At 45.2% G+C, this 15,799-nt stretch overlaps 1 protein-coding gene across 11 annotated transcripts in view; it reads right to left on the reverse strand.

The window, feature by feature from the left end:
* The window catches only part of ZFYVE1 (zinc finger FYVE-type containing 1), a 52,949-nt gene that overhangs the window by 20,771 nt on the left and 16,379 nt on the right, over window positions 1–15,799 (reverse strand). For all 11 annotated transcript variants that reach the window (XR_010136850.1, XM_009249235.4, XM_054529595.2 and 8 more), the window contains 1 exon segment: window positions 3,967–4,471. Coding sequence is in view for 10 of the 11 variants with exons in the window: in XM_009249235.4 (XP_009247510.1) it covers window positions 3,967–4,471 (505 nt within the window). In the remaining variant the exon portion in view is untranslated.

A 15,799-nucleotide genomic window follows, 5' to 3' on the forward strand; every position in this document is an offset into this window, starting at 1 on the left:
ATGGTGAAACGCCATCTCTACTAAAAATACAAAAGTTAGCCAAGCGTGGTGGCAGGCGCCTGTAATCCCAGCTATTCGGGAGGCTGAGGCAGGAGAATCGCTTGAACCTGGGAGGTGGAGGTTTCAGTGAGCCGAGACCGCGCCACTGCACTCCAGCCTGGCAACAGAGCGAGACTCCGTCTCAAAAAAAAAAAAAAAAAGTAAGATACGGGAGGGTGCAGTGGTTCACACCTGTAATCCCAGCACTTTGGGAAGCTGAGGTGGGTGGATCACCTGAGGTCGGGAGTTCGAGACCAGCCTGGCCAATGTGGTGAAACCCCATCTCTACTAAAAATACAAAAATTAGTTGGGCCTAGTGGTGCACGCCTGTAATCCCAGCTACTCAGGATGCTGAGGCAGAAGAATTGCTTGAACCTGGGAGGCAGAGGTTGTAGTGAGCCGGGATCGCACCACTGCACTCCAGCCTGGGCGACAGAGCGAGACTGCGTCTCAAAAAAAAAAAAAAAAAAAGATACTCTGACTCAATGTACATGAAGTACATAAGCAGGCAGAACTGATCTATGCTGTGAGAACTCAGGTTACCCTTTCCTGGTAAAGGACATGAGGAGGGCTTCTATGAGAAGGGCTGGTGTCCTATGGTCTAGCATTGAGTACCCAGGGGCATTCAGGCAGTGAAAACTCATCACATGATACCTTGATATGATATGCACTGTTCTGTATGCACATTATACTTCAAGAAGGAGTCTTTTTTCCCAAAAACCCATTCATTGGAAAAATCTAGATATGCCAAAGCATAAAAGGAAAGAAATTATGTCCTCTGCTCTCACCTACTTCCCGAAAGCAACCACAGCTCAATGTTGGCCCTTTCAGACATTTTTCCTACAGACTTAGCAACATATATATGCAACTTGCTCTTTTCTTACTTAATAACATACTGTAATTACCTGTCCTTGTCACAATACACTCAAAAGCAGCAATACAGTCTTCGATCCTGTGGATATACTTAACTAATCACCTTCCTGAGGAACTTTTATAATTCTCTGTACTTTGAAAATTCTGGTCTTTTTTGAGGAAGCTCTGGGCAAACTACCAATGTATAAGCGTATTTGCTTGCGCACATTCTCATCATTTGTCCAGAAACTTGGGCAGCCATAGCACAGATGGATTCAATAAATGTATTGGTGATAAAGGTTGAAAGGACTTTTTAATTTCCTTTTTATTTATTTATTTATTTATTTATTTATTTACTTACTTACTTACTTTTTGAGACAAAGTCTCACTCTGTTGCCCAGTCTGGATGGAGTGCAGTGGTGCAATCTCGGCTCACTGCAACCTCCACCTCCAGGGTTCAAGCGATTCTCCTGCCTCAGCCTCCTGAGTAGCTGGGATTACAGGTGCCCACCACCATACACTTGGCTAATTTTTGTATTTTTAGTAGAGACAAGGTTTCACCATGTTGGCCAGGCTGGTCTCGAACTCCAAACCTCAGGTGATCCGCCCACCTTGGCCTCCCAAAGAGCTGGGACCACAGGTATGTACCACTGCAACTGGCTAACTTTTTAATGTTTTTGTAGAGTCAGAGTCTTGCTATTTTGCCCAGGCTGGTCTCAAACTCCTGGGCTCAAGTGATCCTCCCGCCTCAATGTCCCAGAGTGCTGGGATTATAGGCATAAGTCATCATGCTCAGCCTAAAATACAGTAACTTTTAAGGGGCTGGTTACTTCAAAATCCTGAACTGGCAATTAAACCTTCCCCTCACCAACACTGTAAAGATCCAAAGTGGCATAAAAGTATTGATCACAGGAGACAGCTGAAAGTCAGCATTTCTCACCTCCTCTCCTTATCTTCGAGGCATTTGCTAATTAATCTGCTCCTTCACTGGGGAACATTCACATGTATTATCTTCTGTAGGGCATGTGTCATTGGTACCACCAGAATCAACTGGTGCCAGGTCCTTCAGACTCAACCTCCTTTATGGCCTACTCTGTGCACTTCCCTCCAACTGCCACTGCCCTGGCTGAATCCCAACCACTTCTCACTTGAGTGACTTGATATCCTGCTGACCGGTCCCCCTGCCCCAGTCATCCTGCAATAGGCTGCCAGGGAATCTTTTGAAAATATAGATCTGGCCATCTAATTCTCTGCTTAAGATCCTTCATGGACTCCTGCCATACTTGAGAACTGAGTCAAGGCCACCCATGATCCGATCCCTGAGTCTCTCCATCATTCCCTCCCACACAAGCCATGCTTCAAACATGGCAGTGGGGGTGGCAGGGGAGGGGCTGCATTCAGTGGGCAGGGGGAGAATGAAGAGGGGTAACTAGAGGAGGTCAGAGACAAAGGCAGGAGTTAAAGTGATGGCACTACATTTAGGAGTCTGGATTTTAGGAGTTTGGACGTAGTCAAAAGCCACTGACAAGGTTGCAAGCAGAAGTATTACATGATCTGAAGTGTAAATTAAGCTTTTGAAAAGATCACTCTGGATGCTACATGGAGAATCCATTGAAGGGAGTTAGAATGGAATTTTGGAAGCTATTGCAGAACTACTTCCCTTGTCTCTTTTTTCTTTCCTTCTTTTTTTGAGACGGGGTCTCACTATTGCCCAGGCTGGAGTGCAATAACACGATCACAGCTCACTGCAGCCTCAACCTCTCAGGCTCAAGGGATCCTCCTGCCTTGGCCTCCCAAAGTGCTGAGATTACAGGTGTGAGCCACCACACCCAGCCCTACCTGCAGTTCTCTGAACACAATTTGTTCCTTGAAGCTACTAGGAGTTTGCTCTTCCTAGAGCATCTTCTTCCCCTCCTCCATCTAGCCAAGTCTCTCAGAGCTCAAATGTCACCTCTTCTTTCCTAGATTCCATAAGGTGTAGCGTCCTTGCTCTGGACTCCCACAGCACCGTACCTGTAGGTACGGAGGTATGCACAGAACACCGTGCGGTCGCCCCAACTAGACTGTGAGCTCTTCAAAGACAGGAAGTGTTTTTCTCGCTCTGTGCCTCAGTGCTCAGCACATGACATATGCACTCAATAAACTTTGATGACTGAATGAACAAGTGAAGATTGCAATTGTTTCAGGAGCCAAATTTATTGCTCCCGTCCTATCTAATCTGTTATTGCAACTTTCCCTCATCCTCCCACCACTCAGGTGACAATCTTGCTTCCTGTTTCTCTAAGAACTTACACACACACACGTCCCATGTCCACATCCATCTTATCTGCGACCGTGTCCATATTGTCTACTTTCTTTCCCATTGTTATGGATGAACTGTCCGTGGTCCTAAGGCCGACCCTTCCACTCATGCATCACTCCAACTGTTCCTGCTCTCTTACATCTACATTCTTCCCTCTCTAATGAATCATTCTCATCAGTACATAAATATCTGCAATACGTCACATCTTAAATTTTAAAAAAGAAAAATCCCTTGAAATCCCACATCAGCCTCCAACTACAATCTCATTGTTCTTCTTTGCTTTATAGAACTCTGTCAAAGAGTTGAATAAAGTAATTCTTCTCCTAATCTTATTTTTTTTTTTAGAGACACGGCCTCACTATGTTGCCCAGGCTGATCTCTAACTCTTGGGCTCAAGGGATTCTCCCACATGAGCCTCCCAAGTAGCTAGAATTACAGGCACTTGCCACTGTACCTGGCTTCCTCCTATTTTCTCTTGATCCCACTCTGATCAAACTTTTACCCCCCACCATCTCAGGGAACAGGTCTTATCCAGATCACTAAGGACTTATATATTGCCAAAGCCAATTGGCAATTCTCAATCTTTATGCTAGTTGACCTATAAGCAGATTGACATGTTTGATCACTCCATCCTCCTTGAAACACTTTCTATGTCTTCTTTGGACAGAAATCTTTCTGGGCAATCCACTACCAACAAGCTGCTATTGCAGCCCAAATAGCTGCCTCCTTGTACCCATAAAGGTTGAGTTGTGACACTGTACCCCATCTCTCACCAGAGCCCAGTAGCTGGGTGTGCACGGTCTCATGGAAGATGATAACTGCAGGGCCCAGGGTGGATAAAGGGACATCCAGGCCACAGCGAGCAGTGGTGGCCTTGAGCTCCTTGGTGAAGTGCTTCAGATAAGCTTCTGAGGCATCCCCAAGGAATTTGAAGAGGTCGTTATGCAGCCGGTCTGCATGAGTTCGATAAATGACGAGGTCTGAGATGGCCAGGACCTTAAGCAGCAGCCGTGTTCTCTGGCTTAGATTCACGGTGGCCCCCAGGAGCCCTTCCGTATCGATCACTGCTACTTTGTGAACTGGGTCATAGGCTGCCCACACTCCCACAGTGCAGGACTCCTGGGTGGGGGAGGTTTTAAAGACTTCACGACCATAAAAGAAAGTGTGGTTGAGAGTATGAGACTTTCCATCGCCAGTATTTCCAAAAATGGAAACCACTTTCAGATGCTGATCAGGTTTGCAGTCCAATTTTCTAATGAAGTCTTCTTCATTTGTTACCTGCAAAAAAATAAAAAATAAAAAGACTATGAAATACAGAAACTGTAAAAGCACTAGAAACACCTACAAGAATAAGTGCTTCCCAGGGACAAGGAACTTGATTGAATTGTCAAAGAAAGGAAGTCGCAGGATAATAGCTCCCCACCTCCACCCTTAGCAAACAGCTCAAAGGAACCTCTGAAGCTTTAGTCAGGGAAATAACTTAGCGGCCATGAAAAGAGCTAAAACTATAAAAAGAAAAAGAAAAGAAAAAAAAAACAAACAAAAAAAAGAGCTAAAACCGTAAAACTCTTAGAGGAAAACAAAGTAATTAACCTTTGTGACTTTGGATTAGTCTATAGTTCCTTAGATAGGACAACACAAGCACAAGTAACAAAAGAAAAAACAGATAAGGCCAGGTGTGGTGGTTCATGCATGTAACAGTGGCACTTCAGGAGGCTGAGGAGGGAGGATCCCTTGAGCCCAGAAGTTTGAGGCTGCAGTGAGCTGTGATAGTGCTATTGCACTCCAGCATGGGCAACAGAATGAGACCCTGCCTCAAAAAAAAAAAAAGAAAGGGGGGTGGGGCCGAGTGAGGTGGCTCAGGAGTCCAAGACCAGCCTGGGCAACATGGTGAAATCCTGTCTCTGCTAAAAATTTTTAAAATATTAAAAATTTAAAAATAAATAACTAAATAAAAAGAAAAAATAGATAAATCAGACTTGATCTAGCCAGGAGCAGTGGCTATAATCCCAACACCTTGAGAGACCAAGGCAGGAGGACTGCTTGAGCCTAGAAGTTCAAGTGCAGTCTGGCAACATAACAAGACCCTGTGTCACTACAAAAAATAAAAAATGAGGCCAGGTGCGGTGGCTCACACCTGTAATCCCAACACTTTGGGAAGCCAAGGCAGGCAGATCACCTGAGGTCAGGAGTTCGAGACCAGCCTAACCAACATGGACAAACCCCATCTCTACAAAAATACAAAATTAGCTGGGCGTGGTGGCACATGCCTATAATCCCAGCTACTCAGGAGGCTAAGGCAGGAGAATCACTTGAACCCGGGAAGCAGAGAGGTTGCAGTGAGCAGAGATCGCACCATTGCACTCCAGCCTGGGCAACGAGAACGAAACTCCATTTCAAATCAATAAATAAATAAATAGCTGAGTGCATGCCTGTAGTCCCAGCTACTCCGGAGGCTGAGGTGGGAAGATGGCTCAAGCCCAGGAGTTGGAGGTTATAGTGAACTGTGATCCAGACTGGGTGACAAAGTGGGACCCTGACTCAAAAAAAAAAAAGACAATGAAAAGACAACTTACAGAATGGAAGAAAATATTTGTAGATCAAATATCTGATACGGAGCCAGGCATGGTGGCATCCATTTGTAATCTCAGACACTCAAGGAGGCTGAGGCAGGAGGACCGTTTGAGCCCAGGAGTTTGCAGCCACCCTGGGAAACACAGTGTCATCCGTCTCATTAAAATAAACAAAGAGGCGGGCATGGTAGCTCATGTCTGTAATCTCAGCACTTTGGGAGGCCCAGGCAGGCAGATCACTTGAGGCCAGGAGTTCGAGACCAGCCTGGCCAACATGGTGAAACCCCGTCTCTACTAAAAACACAAAAATTAGCCGGGTGTGGTGGCACATGCCTGTAATCCCAGCTACTTGGGAGGCTGAGGCAGGAGAATCACTTGAACCCGGGAGGCAGACTGCAGTGAGCCGAGATTGTGCCACTGCACTCCAGTCTGGGTGACAGAACAAGAACCTGTCTCAAAAAAATAAAATAAAATAAAATAAAATAAATCTAATAAGACTAGTATTCCAAACATACAAAGAAATCTTACAATTCAACAATGAAGATAAGCAACCCAATTAAAAAGTAGGCAAAGAATTTGAATAGACATTTCTCCATAAAAGATATGCAAGCAACAAATAAGCATCTGAAAAGATGCTCCAAGTCCTGAGTCATTAGAGAAATGCAAAGCAAAACTACAGTGAGCTATCATTTCATATTCACAAGACAACAAACGGCTGGGAGCAGTGGCTCAGGCCTATAATCCCAGTACTTTGGGAGGCAAAAAAGAGAGGATAGCTTGAGGCCAGGAGTTTGAGACCAGCCTGGGCAACATGGTGAGACCTCTGTCTCTACAAAAAAAAATTAAAAATTAGCTGGGCATGGTGGTATGCGCCTGTAATCCTAGCTACTCAGGAGGCTGAAGCAAGAGGATCGTGTGAGCTCAGGAGTTCGAGGCTACAGTGAACCATGATTGCACCACTGCACTCCAGGATAGGTGACAGAGAGAAGCCCTGTCTCTAAAAAAAAAAAAGACAACAAGCATTGGCAAGGATGTACAGAATCACAATGTTCATGCACTTCTGGTGGGAACGTAAAATCACATAGCCAGTCCGGAAAACAGCTTGTCCACATCTAGCTATATACCCAAGAGAACTGAAAACACATGTCCACACAAATCTTCTAAGTACATCAATGTTCACAGCAGCATTATCCATAACAGCCAAAAAAGTGAAAACAGCCCAATACCCATCAACTGATAAAATGTGGTATATCCATACACTGAGTTACTATGCAGCCATAAAAAGGAGTGAGCCACTTCCACCCCTTGCTTCAATATGTGTCAGTTATTCTCACCTTTGGGACATTTCTTACACATGTTCTTACTTTGACCTGACTTGGCAGAAATTCCTATCTATGCCTTGATTGTTTTCTGTCATGACTGTGCCACTTCCTCCTTTCAGTCTTCCTAAATCTTTGCTTCTTAAACTTCAGAGGGGGCTTTGAATGCTACACAAGACTGCATATTCCTGCTGTTGCGAAATGTTGTTCACTGTATTGAAGCAATATCTACTGACCTAGTATTCGTTGTTTTTTTCTTTTTTTCACTATACTATTTCCCTATTTACTTATTAGGTTGGTCAGAAAATAGATAAGACTAGCAAATTTGAAGGGAATCATACATCTGAAAGATTCTATTGGAAATTGTATCCTGAATCATTTCAATTAACTTTTTAGTGAAGAAAAACTATTAAGATAGCAGATTTTCCTAAAATCCACAGTAGTCTTTTATTTAAGTTTCACTTACTTAACCTTAGACTGAAAGAATGAGAAAAGCATGTAAAATACAGTCACATTTCTCTTATTCTAAAGACACTGTCTACAGCCATACCCCACTGAACACACTGGATCTCATCTAAAGATGAGAAATGCTTTTCACAATTATAGAATTTGTAATATTCTGTATATTTCCAAAGTATTGACTAATAATCCTACCCTCCAAATGTGCTTATAACGTGGACAAGTGAGAGTTCTGTACCTACCTCCCACCCCTAATTATCATATGGAGAGGCTAAAGTGCAAATATTTTCCCTAGAGAAATAATACAAATTTCGGCCGGGCGCAGTGGCTCACACCTGTAATCCCAGCACTTTGGGAGGCCGAGATGGGCAGATCATCTGAGGTCGGGAGTTCGAGACCAGCCTGACCAACATGGAGAAGCCCCGTCTCTACTAAAAATACAAAATTAGCCAGGCGTGGTGGCACATGCCGGTAATTCCAGCTAGTCAGGAGGCTGAGACAGGAGAATCGCTTGAACCCAGGAAGCAGAGGTTGCGGTGAGCTGACATCACACTATTGCACTCCAGCCTGGGCGACAAAGCGAGATTCCATCTCGGGAAAAAAAAAAAGAAAGAAAGAATACAAATTTCACTATTACCTAATAACATTTAGGTAGAAATGTTGGGAAAACGTTTTTGTGAAATGAACGTAGCTGGCTATCAAATAATATTTGCTTGACACTACTGGGGTAACAACAACAAAAAAGAATGAAGTGCTGATACATGCTACAACACAGATAACCCTTGAAAACATGGTAAGTGAAAGGAGCCACACACAAAAGACCACATAGTGTATGACTCCATTTATATGAAACGTCCAGAGCAGGCAGATTCATAGACAGCAAGTAGATTAGTGGTTGCTAGAGGCTAGAGGAAGGAGGGAGGAGGGAGAGACTGCTAAAGCTGGGTTTCTATTTGGAAAGATGAAAATATTCCAGAATTAGATAGTGGTAAGGACTGTACAACTTTATGAACATACTAAAAATACTGAATTATATACTTTAAACTGGTGAATATTATGGTATGTGAATTACATCTCAATACAGTTTTTGGTTTTGTTTTTGTTTTTTTGAGACGGAGTCTTTGCTCTGTTGCCCAGGCTGGAGTGCAGTGGCATGATCTTGGCTCACTGCAACCTCCACCTCCTGGGTTTAAGTGATTCTCTCACCTCAAACTCCCGAGTAGCTGGGATTACAGGCATGCGCTGTCATGCCCGGCTAATTTTTGTATTTTTAGTAGCCCAGGGTCAAAGCTCCTAATTCAAAGAGCTTATGGCTACTGCAACCAAAGGAGTGAGGAAGCTTCACATCAAGTATCTTCCAGCCAACAGAGAATAAAACACGTTGCTTATTTTTGTCTTTTTTTTTCTTTTTTCTTCTTTTTTTTTTTTTCTGAGACAGAGTCTAGCTCTGTCGCCCAGGCTGGAGTGCAGTGGCGCAATCTCGGCTCACTGCAAGCTCCGCCTCCCAGGTTCACGCCATTCTCCTGCCTCAGCCTCCAGAGTAGCTGGGACTACAGGCGCCCGCCACCATGCCCAACTAATTTTTTGTATTTTTAGTAGAGATGGGGTTTCACCGTGTTAGCCAGGATGGTCTCAATCTCCTGACCTCGTGATCCGCCCGCCTCGGCCTCCCTAAGCGCTGGGATTACAGGCGTGACCACTGTGCCCGGCCCTTTTTTTCTTTTCTTTGAGATAGGATCTCACTCTGTCACCCAGGCTGGAGTCCAGGGGCACAATCTCGGTTCACTGCAACCTCCGCCTTCTGGATTCAAGCCATTCTCCCGCCTCAGCCTCCAGAGTAGCTGGTATTACAGGCAAATGTCACCACACCCAGCTAATTTTTTTTGTACTTTTAGTAGAGATGGGATTTCGCCATGTTTGCCAGGCTGGTCTCAAACTCCTGACTTCAGGTGATCTGCCCCTCCGCCTCCCAAAGTGCTGGGATTATAGAGGTGAACACCTTGCTGATTCTCAAGAGTCTGCTGGTTTGATAACAGAGAAATATGCAGACCACTCAGTGTGAAAATATGATAAACCTTTGTTTCCTATAATCTCATCAAGATAGTAAACCAAATCCCCGTGCTTTGGGAGGCCATGACAGGAGGATCGCTTGAGCCCTGGAATTCAAGACTACCTTAAGCAACATAGCAAGACCCCAACTCTACAAAATCAAAAAATTAGCTGGGCATAGTGGTTCACGCCTATAGTCCTAGCTACTCAGGAGGCTGAGACACGAGAATCACTTGAGCCCAGGAGGTGGAGGTTGCAGTGGGCCGAGATCATGCCACTGCACTCCAGCCTGGGCAACAGAGCAAGACTCTAACTGGAAAAAGAAAAAAAAAAAAGTAAACCACGCATTATTCTATTAATGACATCACTATTGTTTCATTATTAAGAGCCTGAATATTCCTGATAATACTAACAGTTCACTGAATGCCGGCTGCAGTGACAGTGCCCTTCACTAGAGCCATGAGGGCAGGGCCGTGTCTACCTTATCTTTACATGCAGAGCACTCAGGACACCGCCTGACACACAGGAGGAGTTCAGTGTGCAGCTGCTGAGTAAATGAGTGAGTGAATAAACGCCAGGCACCTTGCTAGGTACCCAGGTACCTTAAACGCTTTTCCCATCATACATCTTCCACAGGGCTGAACACACAGCAGCATTTCATAAACTTGGTGATGGGCTAACTGATCTAGCAGACAACAGAGAGAAACAAGAAGTTACACAGAATAGCCCATTTCGGACCCGTGTCACTCAGCCAGCCTGGTTCCAAGCTGCTAAGTCGGCCAGCAAGAGAAACAAAACAAAAGCTCAGTAAAGCTCTACCGGCACAGAGTCAGGTGAGGTCAGGGTGGCTCCTGGAAGAGCCATCCACCTGCTCCACCAGGCCTGGTATGGAAGACCAGGCTTAGGGATTTTCTCCCCATGGAAATCTACTCTGTCGCGACTCTTTACAAACAAAACAGCCACTGCTATCCTGAGTATCTAAGAGCAGGCACCTGAAAGTGGGGATGGGGGAACATTTAGGTACAGAATTAAATGTCTCGGGATTCATATTAAGTGTCCACCAAATGATGTACTATATATATATATATATATATAAAACTCATATGGGATGGAAAGAAAACACTCCTTGTCTGCATTTGGTGATACCACTTAGCCATTTGGTGTCCAGGGGTGTGTCAAGTGTGGATGTCCATGTGTTGGGCCTATAGATGAGTCCAATGCAAATAATACTCCTAGAAGGAGGAACGCAAAGCTCCAGGCTGTTTTTTCTACTGACAAGCAGTGAACAAGCCCTTAACATGCACCGACTGCATTTTTGTCATGTGAAAGGAGGCTAGGCCAGGTGCAGTGGCTCATACCTGTAATCCCAGCACTGTGGGAGGCCAAAGCAGATGGATCACTTGAGCCCAGGGGTTTGAGACCAGCCTTGGCAACCTAGCAAAACCCTATCTCTACTAAAAATACAAAAAATTGGCGGGGCGTTGTGGCACGTGCCTGTAATCTCAACTACTCAGGAGGCTGAGGTGGGTGAATTGCTTGAGCCTGAGCAGAGTTTGCAGTGAGCCGAGATCACGCCACTGTACTCCAGCCTGGGTGACAGTGAGACCCCATCTCAAAAAAAAAAAAGAAAAAAAAAAAAAAAAGGAGGCTATAACCATCTTTGCAGGTGCTATTTAATCAAATAAACAGATACGCGGGAAAATGCTGGCACACTGAAACCACACTTCTCTGCCACAGTTCTCTGCCTTTCATGTTACTTTGCTTCCTGATATACTACTAAATTCATCCTTAACACATGAGTATTTTTCCCTAAGCCAGAAAGGAGAGAACAGCCTAGCCTAGGTGGTAGCAAGACTGGTTTTCAGTCAGGGAGGCAAAGGTAGAGAAAAATAAGAAGATTCCCTTTGATGAAGGAAGGAAGGGGCCAGGAAGGAACGAAGCTCCAGCTCTACTTGTTCGGCTTGTCTACACTCAGTGACCCCACAGTGCTCCAATCCTGGAGTTAAATAGGTTACCTGGCCCTGAGCTTGGCCAACTGGCCACCCCATCCAAGTCGACAACATGTTTGAAATGGTCACTGGCCTTACCAACAGCAAACGCAGGAGGGATACCAAAGCCACCCCTCCCCAACTTTTGCCTTCCATCTTCCCCGAGCTTGCTAGGCCTCAGGCGAGTCCAAAACACCTGAATACCACTACAGGCTTTGAAACCATGGTGCGGTCTTGGGAAAGTTACTTAACTACTCAACGCCTCAGGGAAATGAGATAATAACAGATGTCCAGCTCCTAGCGACACTCAGCGGACTAAAAGAGATAAAGTATGTAAAAGGCATAGCACAGTGCCTGGCATGGAGTAAGCACTCGATATGTGAACCATTATTAAAGACCAGCCCACTGGGAAAACACCCAGGTGCACAGCAGCAGCAGCTGGACTCACACGTGTGAATTGCTCATTTGGGGGCTGATTCAGCAATGTGGTAAGATCTAAATGAATTCTACCTAAAATGAAAGATCTCACTGCTTGCATCAGATAACCTTCTCCTGCTAATCAAAACACATTATTATTATTTTTTTTTTATTAGACGGAGTCTCACTCTGTCGCGCAGGCTGGAGAGCAGTGGCGCGATCTCAGCTCACTGCAAGCTCCGCCTCCCCAGTTCAGGCCATTCTCCTGCCTCAGCCTTTGGAGTAGCTGGGACTACAGGCGCCTGCCACCAGGCCCGGAGAATTTTTTGTATTTTTAGTGGAGACTGGGTTTCACCACGTTAGCCAGGATGGTCTCGATCTCCTGACCTCGTGATCCTCCCGCCTCGGCCTCCCAAAGTCCTGGGATTATAGGCGTGAGCCACCGCGCCCGGCCAAAATACATTATTATTCATACTGGCTTTATAGCTGGCTCTTAGTAACTATCTAATATTGTATTAATCTTTATGAGGCTGGGCATGGTGGCTCACGCCTGTAATCCTAGCACTTTAGGAGGCCTAGGAAGGTTGATCACTTGAAGCCAGGAGTTCAAGACCAGCCTGGCCAAAGTGGTGAAACCCCATCTCTACTAAAAATATAAAAATTAGCTGGCTGTGGTGGCACATGCCTGTAATCCCAGCTACTCGGCAGGCTAAGGCAGGAGAATCACTTGAACCCAGGACGTGTAGGTTGCAGTGAGCCGAGATTGCACCACTGCACTCCAACCTGGCCAACAGAGTAAGACTGTCTAAAAACCTTTACAAAACCCAGCAGCACCTCTCTCTCTCCCTCCAATTCACCCAAAGCTTTTTACTTTGTATAGACTCCTAAGAAGAGTCTGTAAAATGAAATATAACTGTACTCATGATCCCCCACCCCAGTTCCTTTTTTTTTTTTTTTGAGACAGAGTCTAACTCTGTCGCCCAGGCTGGAGTGCAGTGCCACAATCTCAGCTTACTGCAACCTCTGCTTCCCAGGTTCAAGCAATTCTCCTGCCTCAGCCTCCTGAGTAGCTGGGGCTACAGGCACACGCGACCATACCCAGGTAATTTTTTGTATTTTTAGTAGTGACGGGGTTTCACCATGTTGTCCAGCTGGTTTCGAACTCCCTGACCTCAGGTGATCTGCCTGCCTTGGCCTCTCAAAGTGCTGAGATTACAGGGATGAGCCACTGCGCCTGGCCCCAATTTAGAATTCAGAATAGTTCGTGGTAGTGAAAAGTGTCCAGCAGTCAACCTGTGACCCAAGCAGGCCGAGGGAATGATGATGTTCTCCCTCGAGAGATTCCTTCTAAGCCCTCACAGAATCATTCTAGAATGAAAGACCATGCACCAGCTTTGTTCCAAGGAGGCCTGAAAAGGGAAACCAAGAGGTGAGTAAGGAACTAAAGAGCCTTGGAAGGAAGGAAGTTCAACACAGCACAGTCAGAGACTCTAGAAGTTAAACCCCAACAAACCTGGAAAACACTCTTAAGAAAAGTAGTTTGGCACCAAGGTCTTTTCAGTACTGGCCCCTGGGAAAAAAGGATTTAATCTGTACCAACTACAATCATACATTCCTCCAATTTTTTTTTTCTAAAGACAGGTCTTGCTCTGTTGCCCAGGTCGGAATACAGTGGTTCACTGCAGCCTCAACCTCTCAGACTCAGTCAATCTCTGGCCTCACCCTCCCGGGTAGCTAGGAGGACTACTGGCGTGCACCACCATAGCTGGCTAAACTTTTTTATTTTTTGTAGAGACAGGGTCTCTCTATGTTGCCCAGGCTGGTCTTGAACTCCTGGCCTCGGGCAATACTCCTTCCTTGGCCTCCCAAAGCACTTGGGATTTTAGGTGTGAGCCACTGAGCCCAACCCCATGGCCTAAATTTCAAACAGGATTTTACCTAAACTATGTTAAACAGATCAGTAGCCAGTCTATTTTAAAGTCCAAATGATAAGGAGATTTCCTTCCAATAGCAAAGTTTAAGTTCTATTAAACCTGTTTCCTCAACACAGCAAGTTTAGAAAATTTCTTTTCATTCTATCCTAAAGGGCATGTATACCTCATGTTTATCCATGTACATGTTGCTAGAGTTTCACATAAAAACACAGTCATTTCTCAATCAAATGTTTTCTGAAGACACTGAAGTCACGGGGTTGGTCTCACAAACACACTGAGCACATTTGGCAGGGGCAAAGATCACTTTCTTCCACTCTAGTGTCCCCGAAGTGTTCCATTACTTGAGGTCAGGAATTCCTCTCCATGTCTTGTAACTACCAGTGGTGCTTCTGACACTTTGCTTCACAGAGACTGCCTGCAGCTCCTCTCCTATCCTAGCAGAAATAAAAGTGTTTTTTTATTTTTTTGTGTGTGAGACGGAGTTTCACTCTTGTTGCCCAGACTGGAGTGTAATGGCACAATCTCGGCTCACCGCAACCTCTGCCTCCCGGGTGCAAGTGATTCTCCTGCCTCAGCCTCCTGAGTAGCTGGGATTACAGGCATGCGCCACCACACCCAGCTAATTTTGTATTTTCAGTAGAGATGGGGTTTCTCCATGTTGGTCAGGCTGGTCTCGAACCCCTGACCTCAAGTGATCCGTCTGTCTCAGCCTCCCAAAGTGCTGGGATTACAGGCGTAAGCCACCATGCCTGGCCTAATAAAAGTGTTTCTATGCAGAGATGGTCCACAAAGAAATTCTTTTTTTAAAAAAAGTCATTTTTAGCCCCCTCTTCAGTTTCTCTAACCACACCCAACACACCCAGTTCAGCAATCCATTTATATCTGAATAAAAAGCTTTCCAAGGCAAAGATGAATTCTGAGGACACACTGGAAATACCGAGTCATCCCCAAGCCCCACCTCATCCTCAAGGGAACTTTCTGAGGAGCTTCTGGATGGGAGATGCAGCCGCCTTTTTAAGTGGCATAGCATATCCATATTTGGCCAGCTGTGAAAACAGATGTAAGCTCTAGTAAAGGCCTGTCAGCAAGCAGAATGGTCTTTCATTCTGGAATGATTCTGAGGTCTAAGAAAGGACTTAATAGTAAAAGCTAAGCTACACAAACCAGGCTAGAAAAGAGAGCTAGGTTTAAATCATACCCTGGGCAACTGACTCAACCCTTCTCTTGCTCAAAGCCTCCATTCCCACTCACCACTTCTGTTAACGTTTTCCCACTCTTCCAGCACTAAACACCCCAACTAGAATGTACTCCAGGCTGGCAGAGATATGGTCTGTGTTGTTCACCACCGTAACCCTAGCACAGTGCCTGACACAAAATAGGAAATCAAGACACAATTGATCAATAAATGAATGAACACAGCACAAAATGTCTAGACGCTATATCCTCTGGGGGAGGGAATGGTATAGTATCACCATCAAAGGTTCAACCAACCTCACTCTATCATCCACTGACTTTAGGATAACTTTATTCAACCCCTCTGGGGCTCTGTTATTCATCTCTACAATGAAGATAACAACACAATCTACTTCACTGGATTTCTGCAAAAATTAAATAAGATGATGTACATCAGGCACTTAGCACAGTGGAGGCCCAGAATAACTTGTAGTAAATGCTAGAGGCATGCTGACTGACATCATTGCTGGTTTGCCCCAAGCCAGAGTCATCACCATCAGCTGGAAATTTCATTATCCCAAGTAAAAGCTCTCCTTAGGGAGGCTGGGTGCGGAGGCTCACGCCTGTAATCTCAGCACTATGGGAGGCCGAGGCAGGCGGACCACAAGGTCAGGAGTTCGAGCCCAGCCTGACC

This window comes from Pongo abelii, chromosome 15 (assembly GCF_028885655.2).
Source record: "Pongo abelii isolate AG06213 chromosome 15, NHGRI_mPonAbe1-v2.0_pri, whole genome shotgun sequence".
Classification (NCBI taxonomy): Eukaryota; Metazoa; Chordata; class Mammalia; order Primates; family Hominidae; genus Pongo; species Pongo abelii.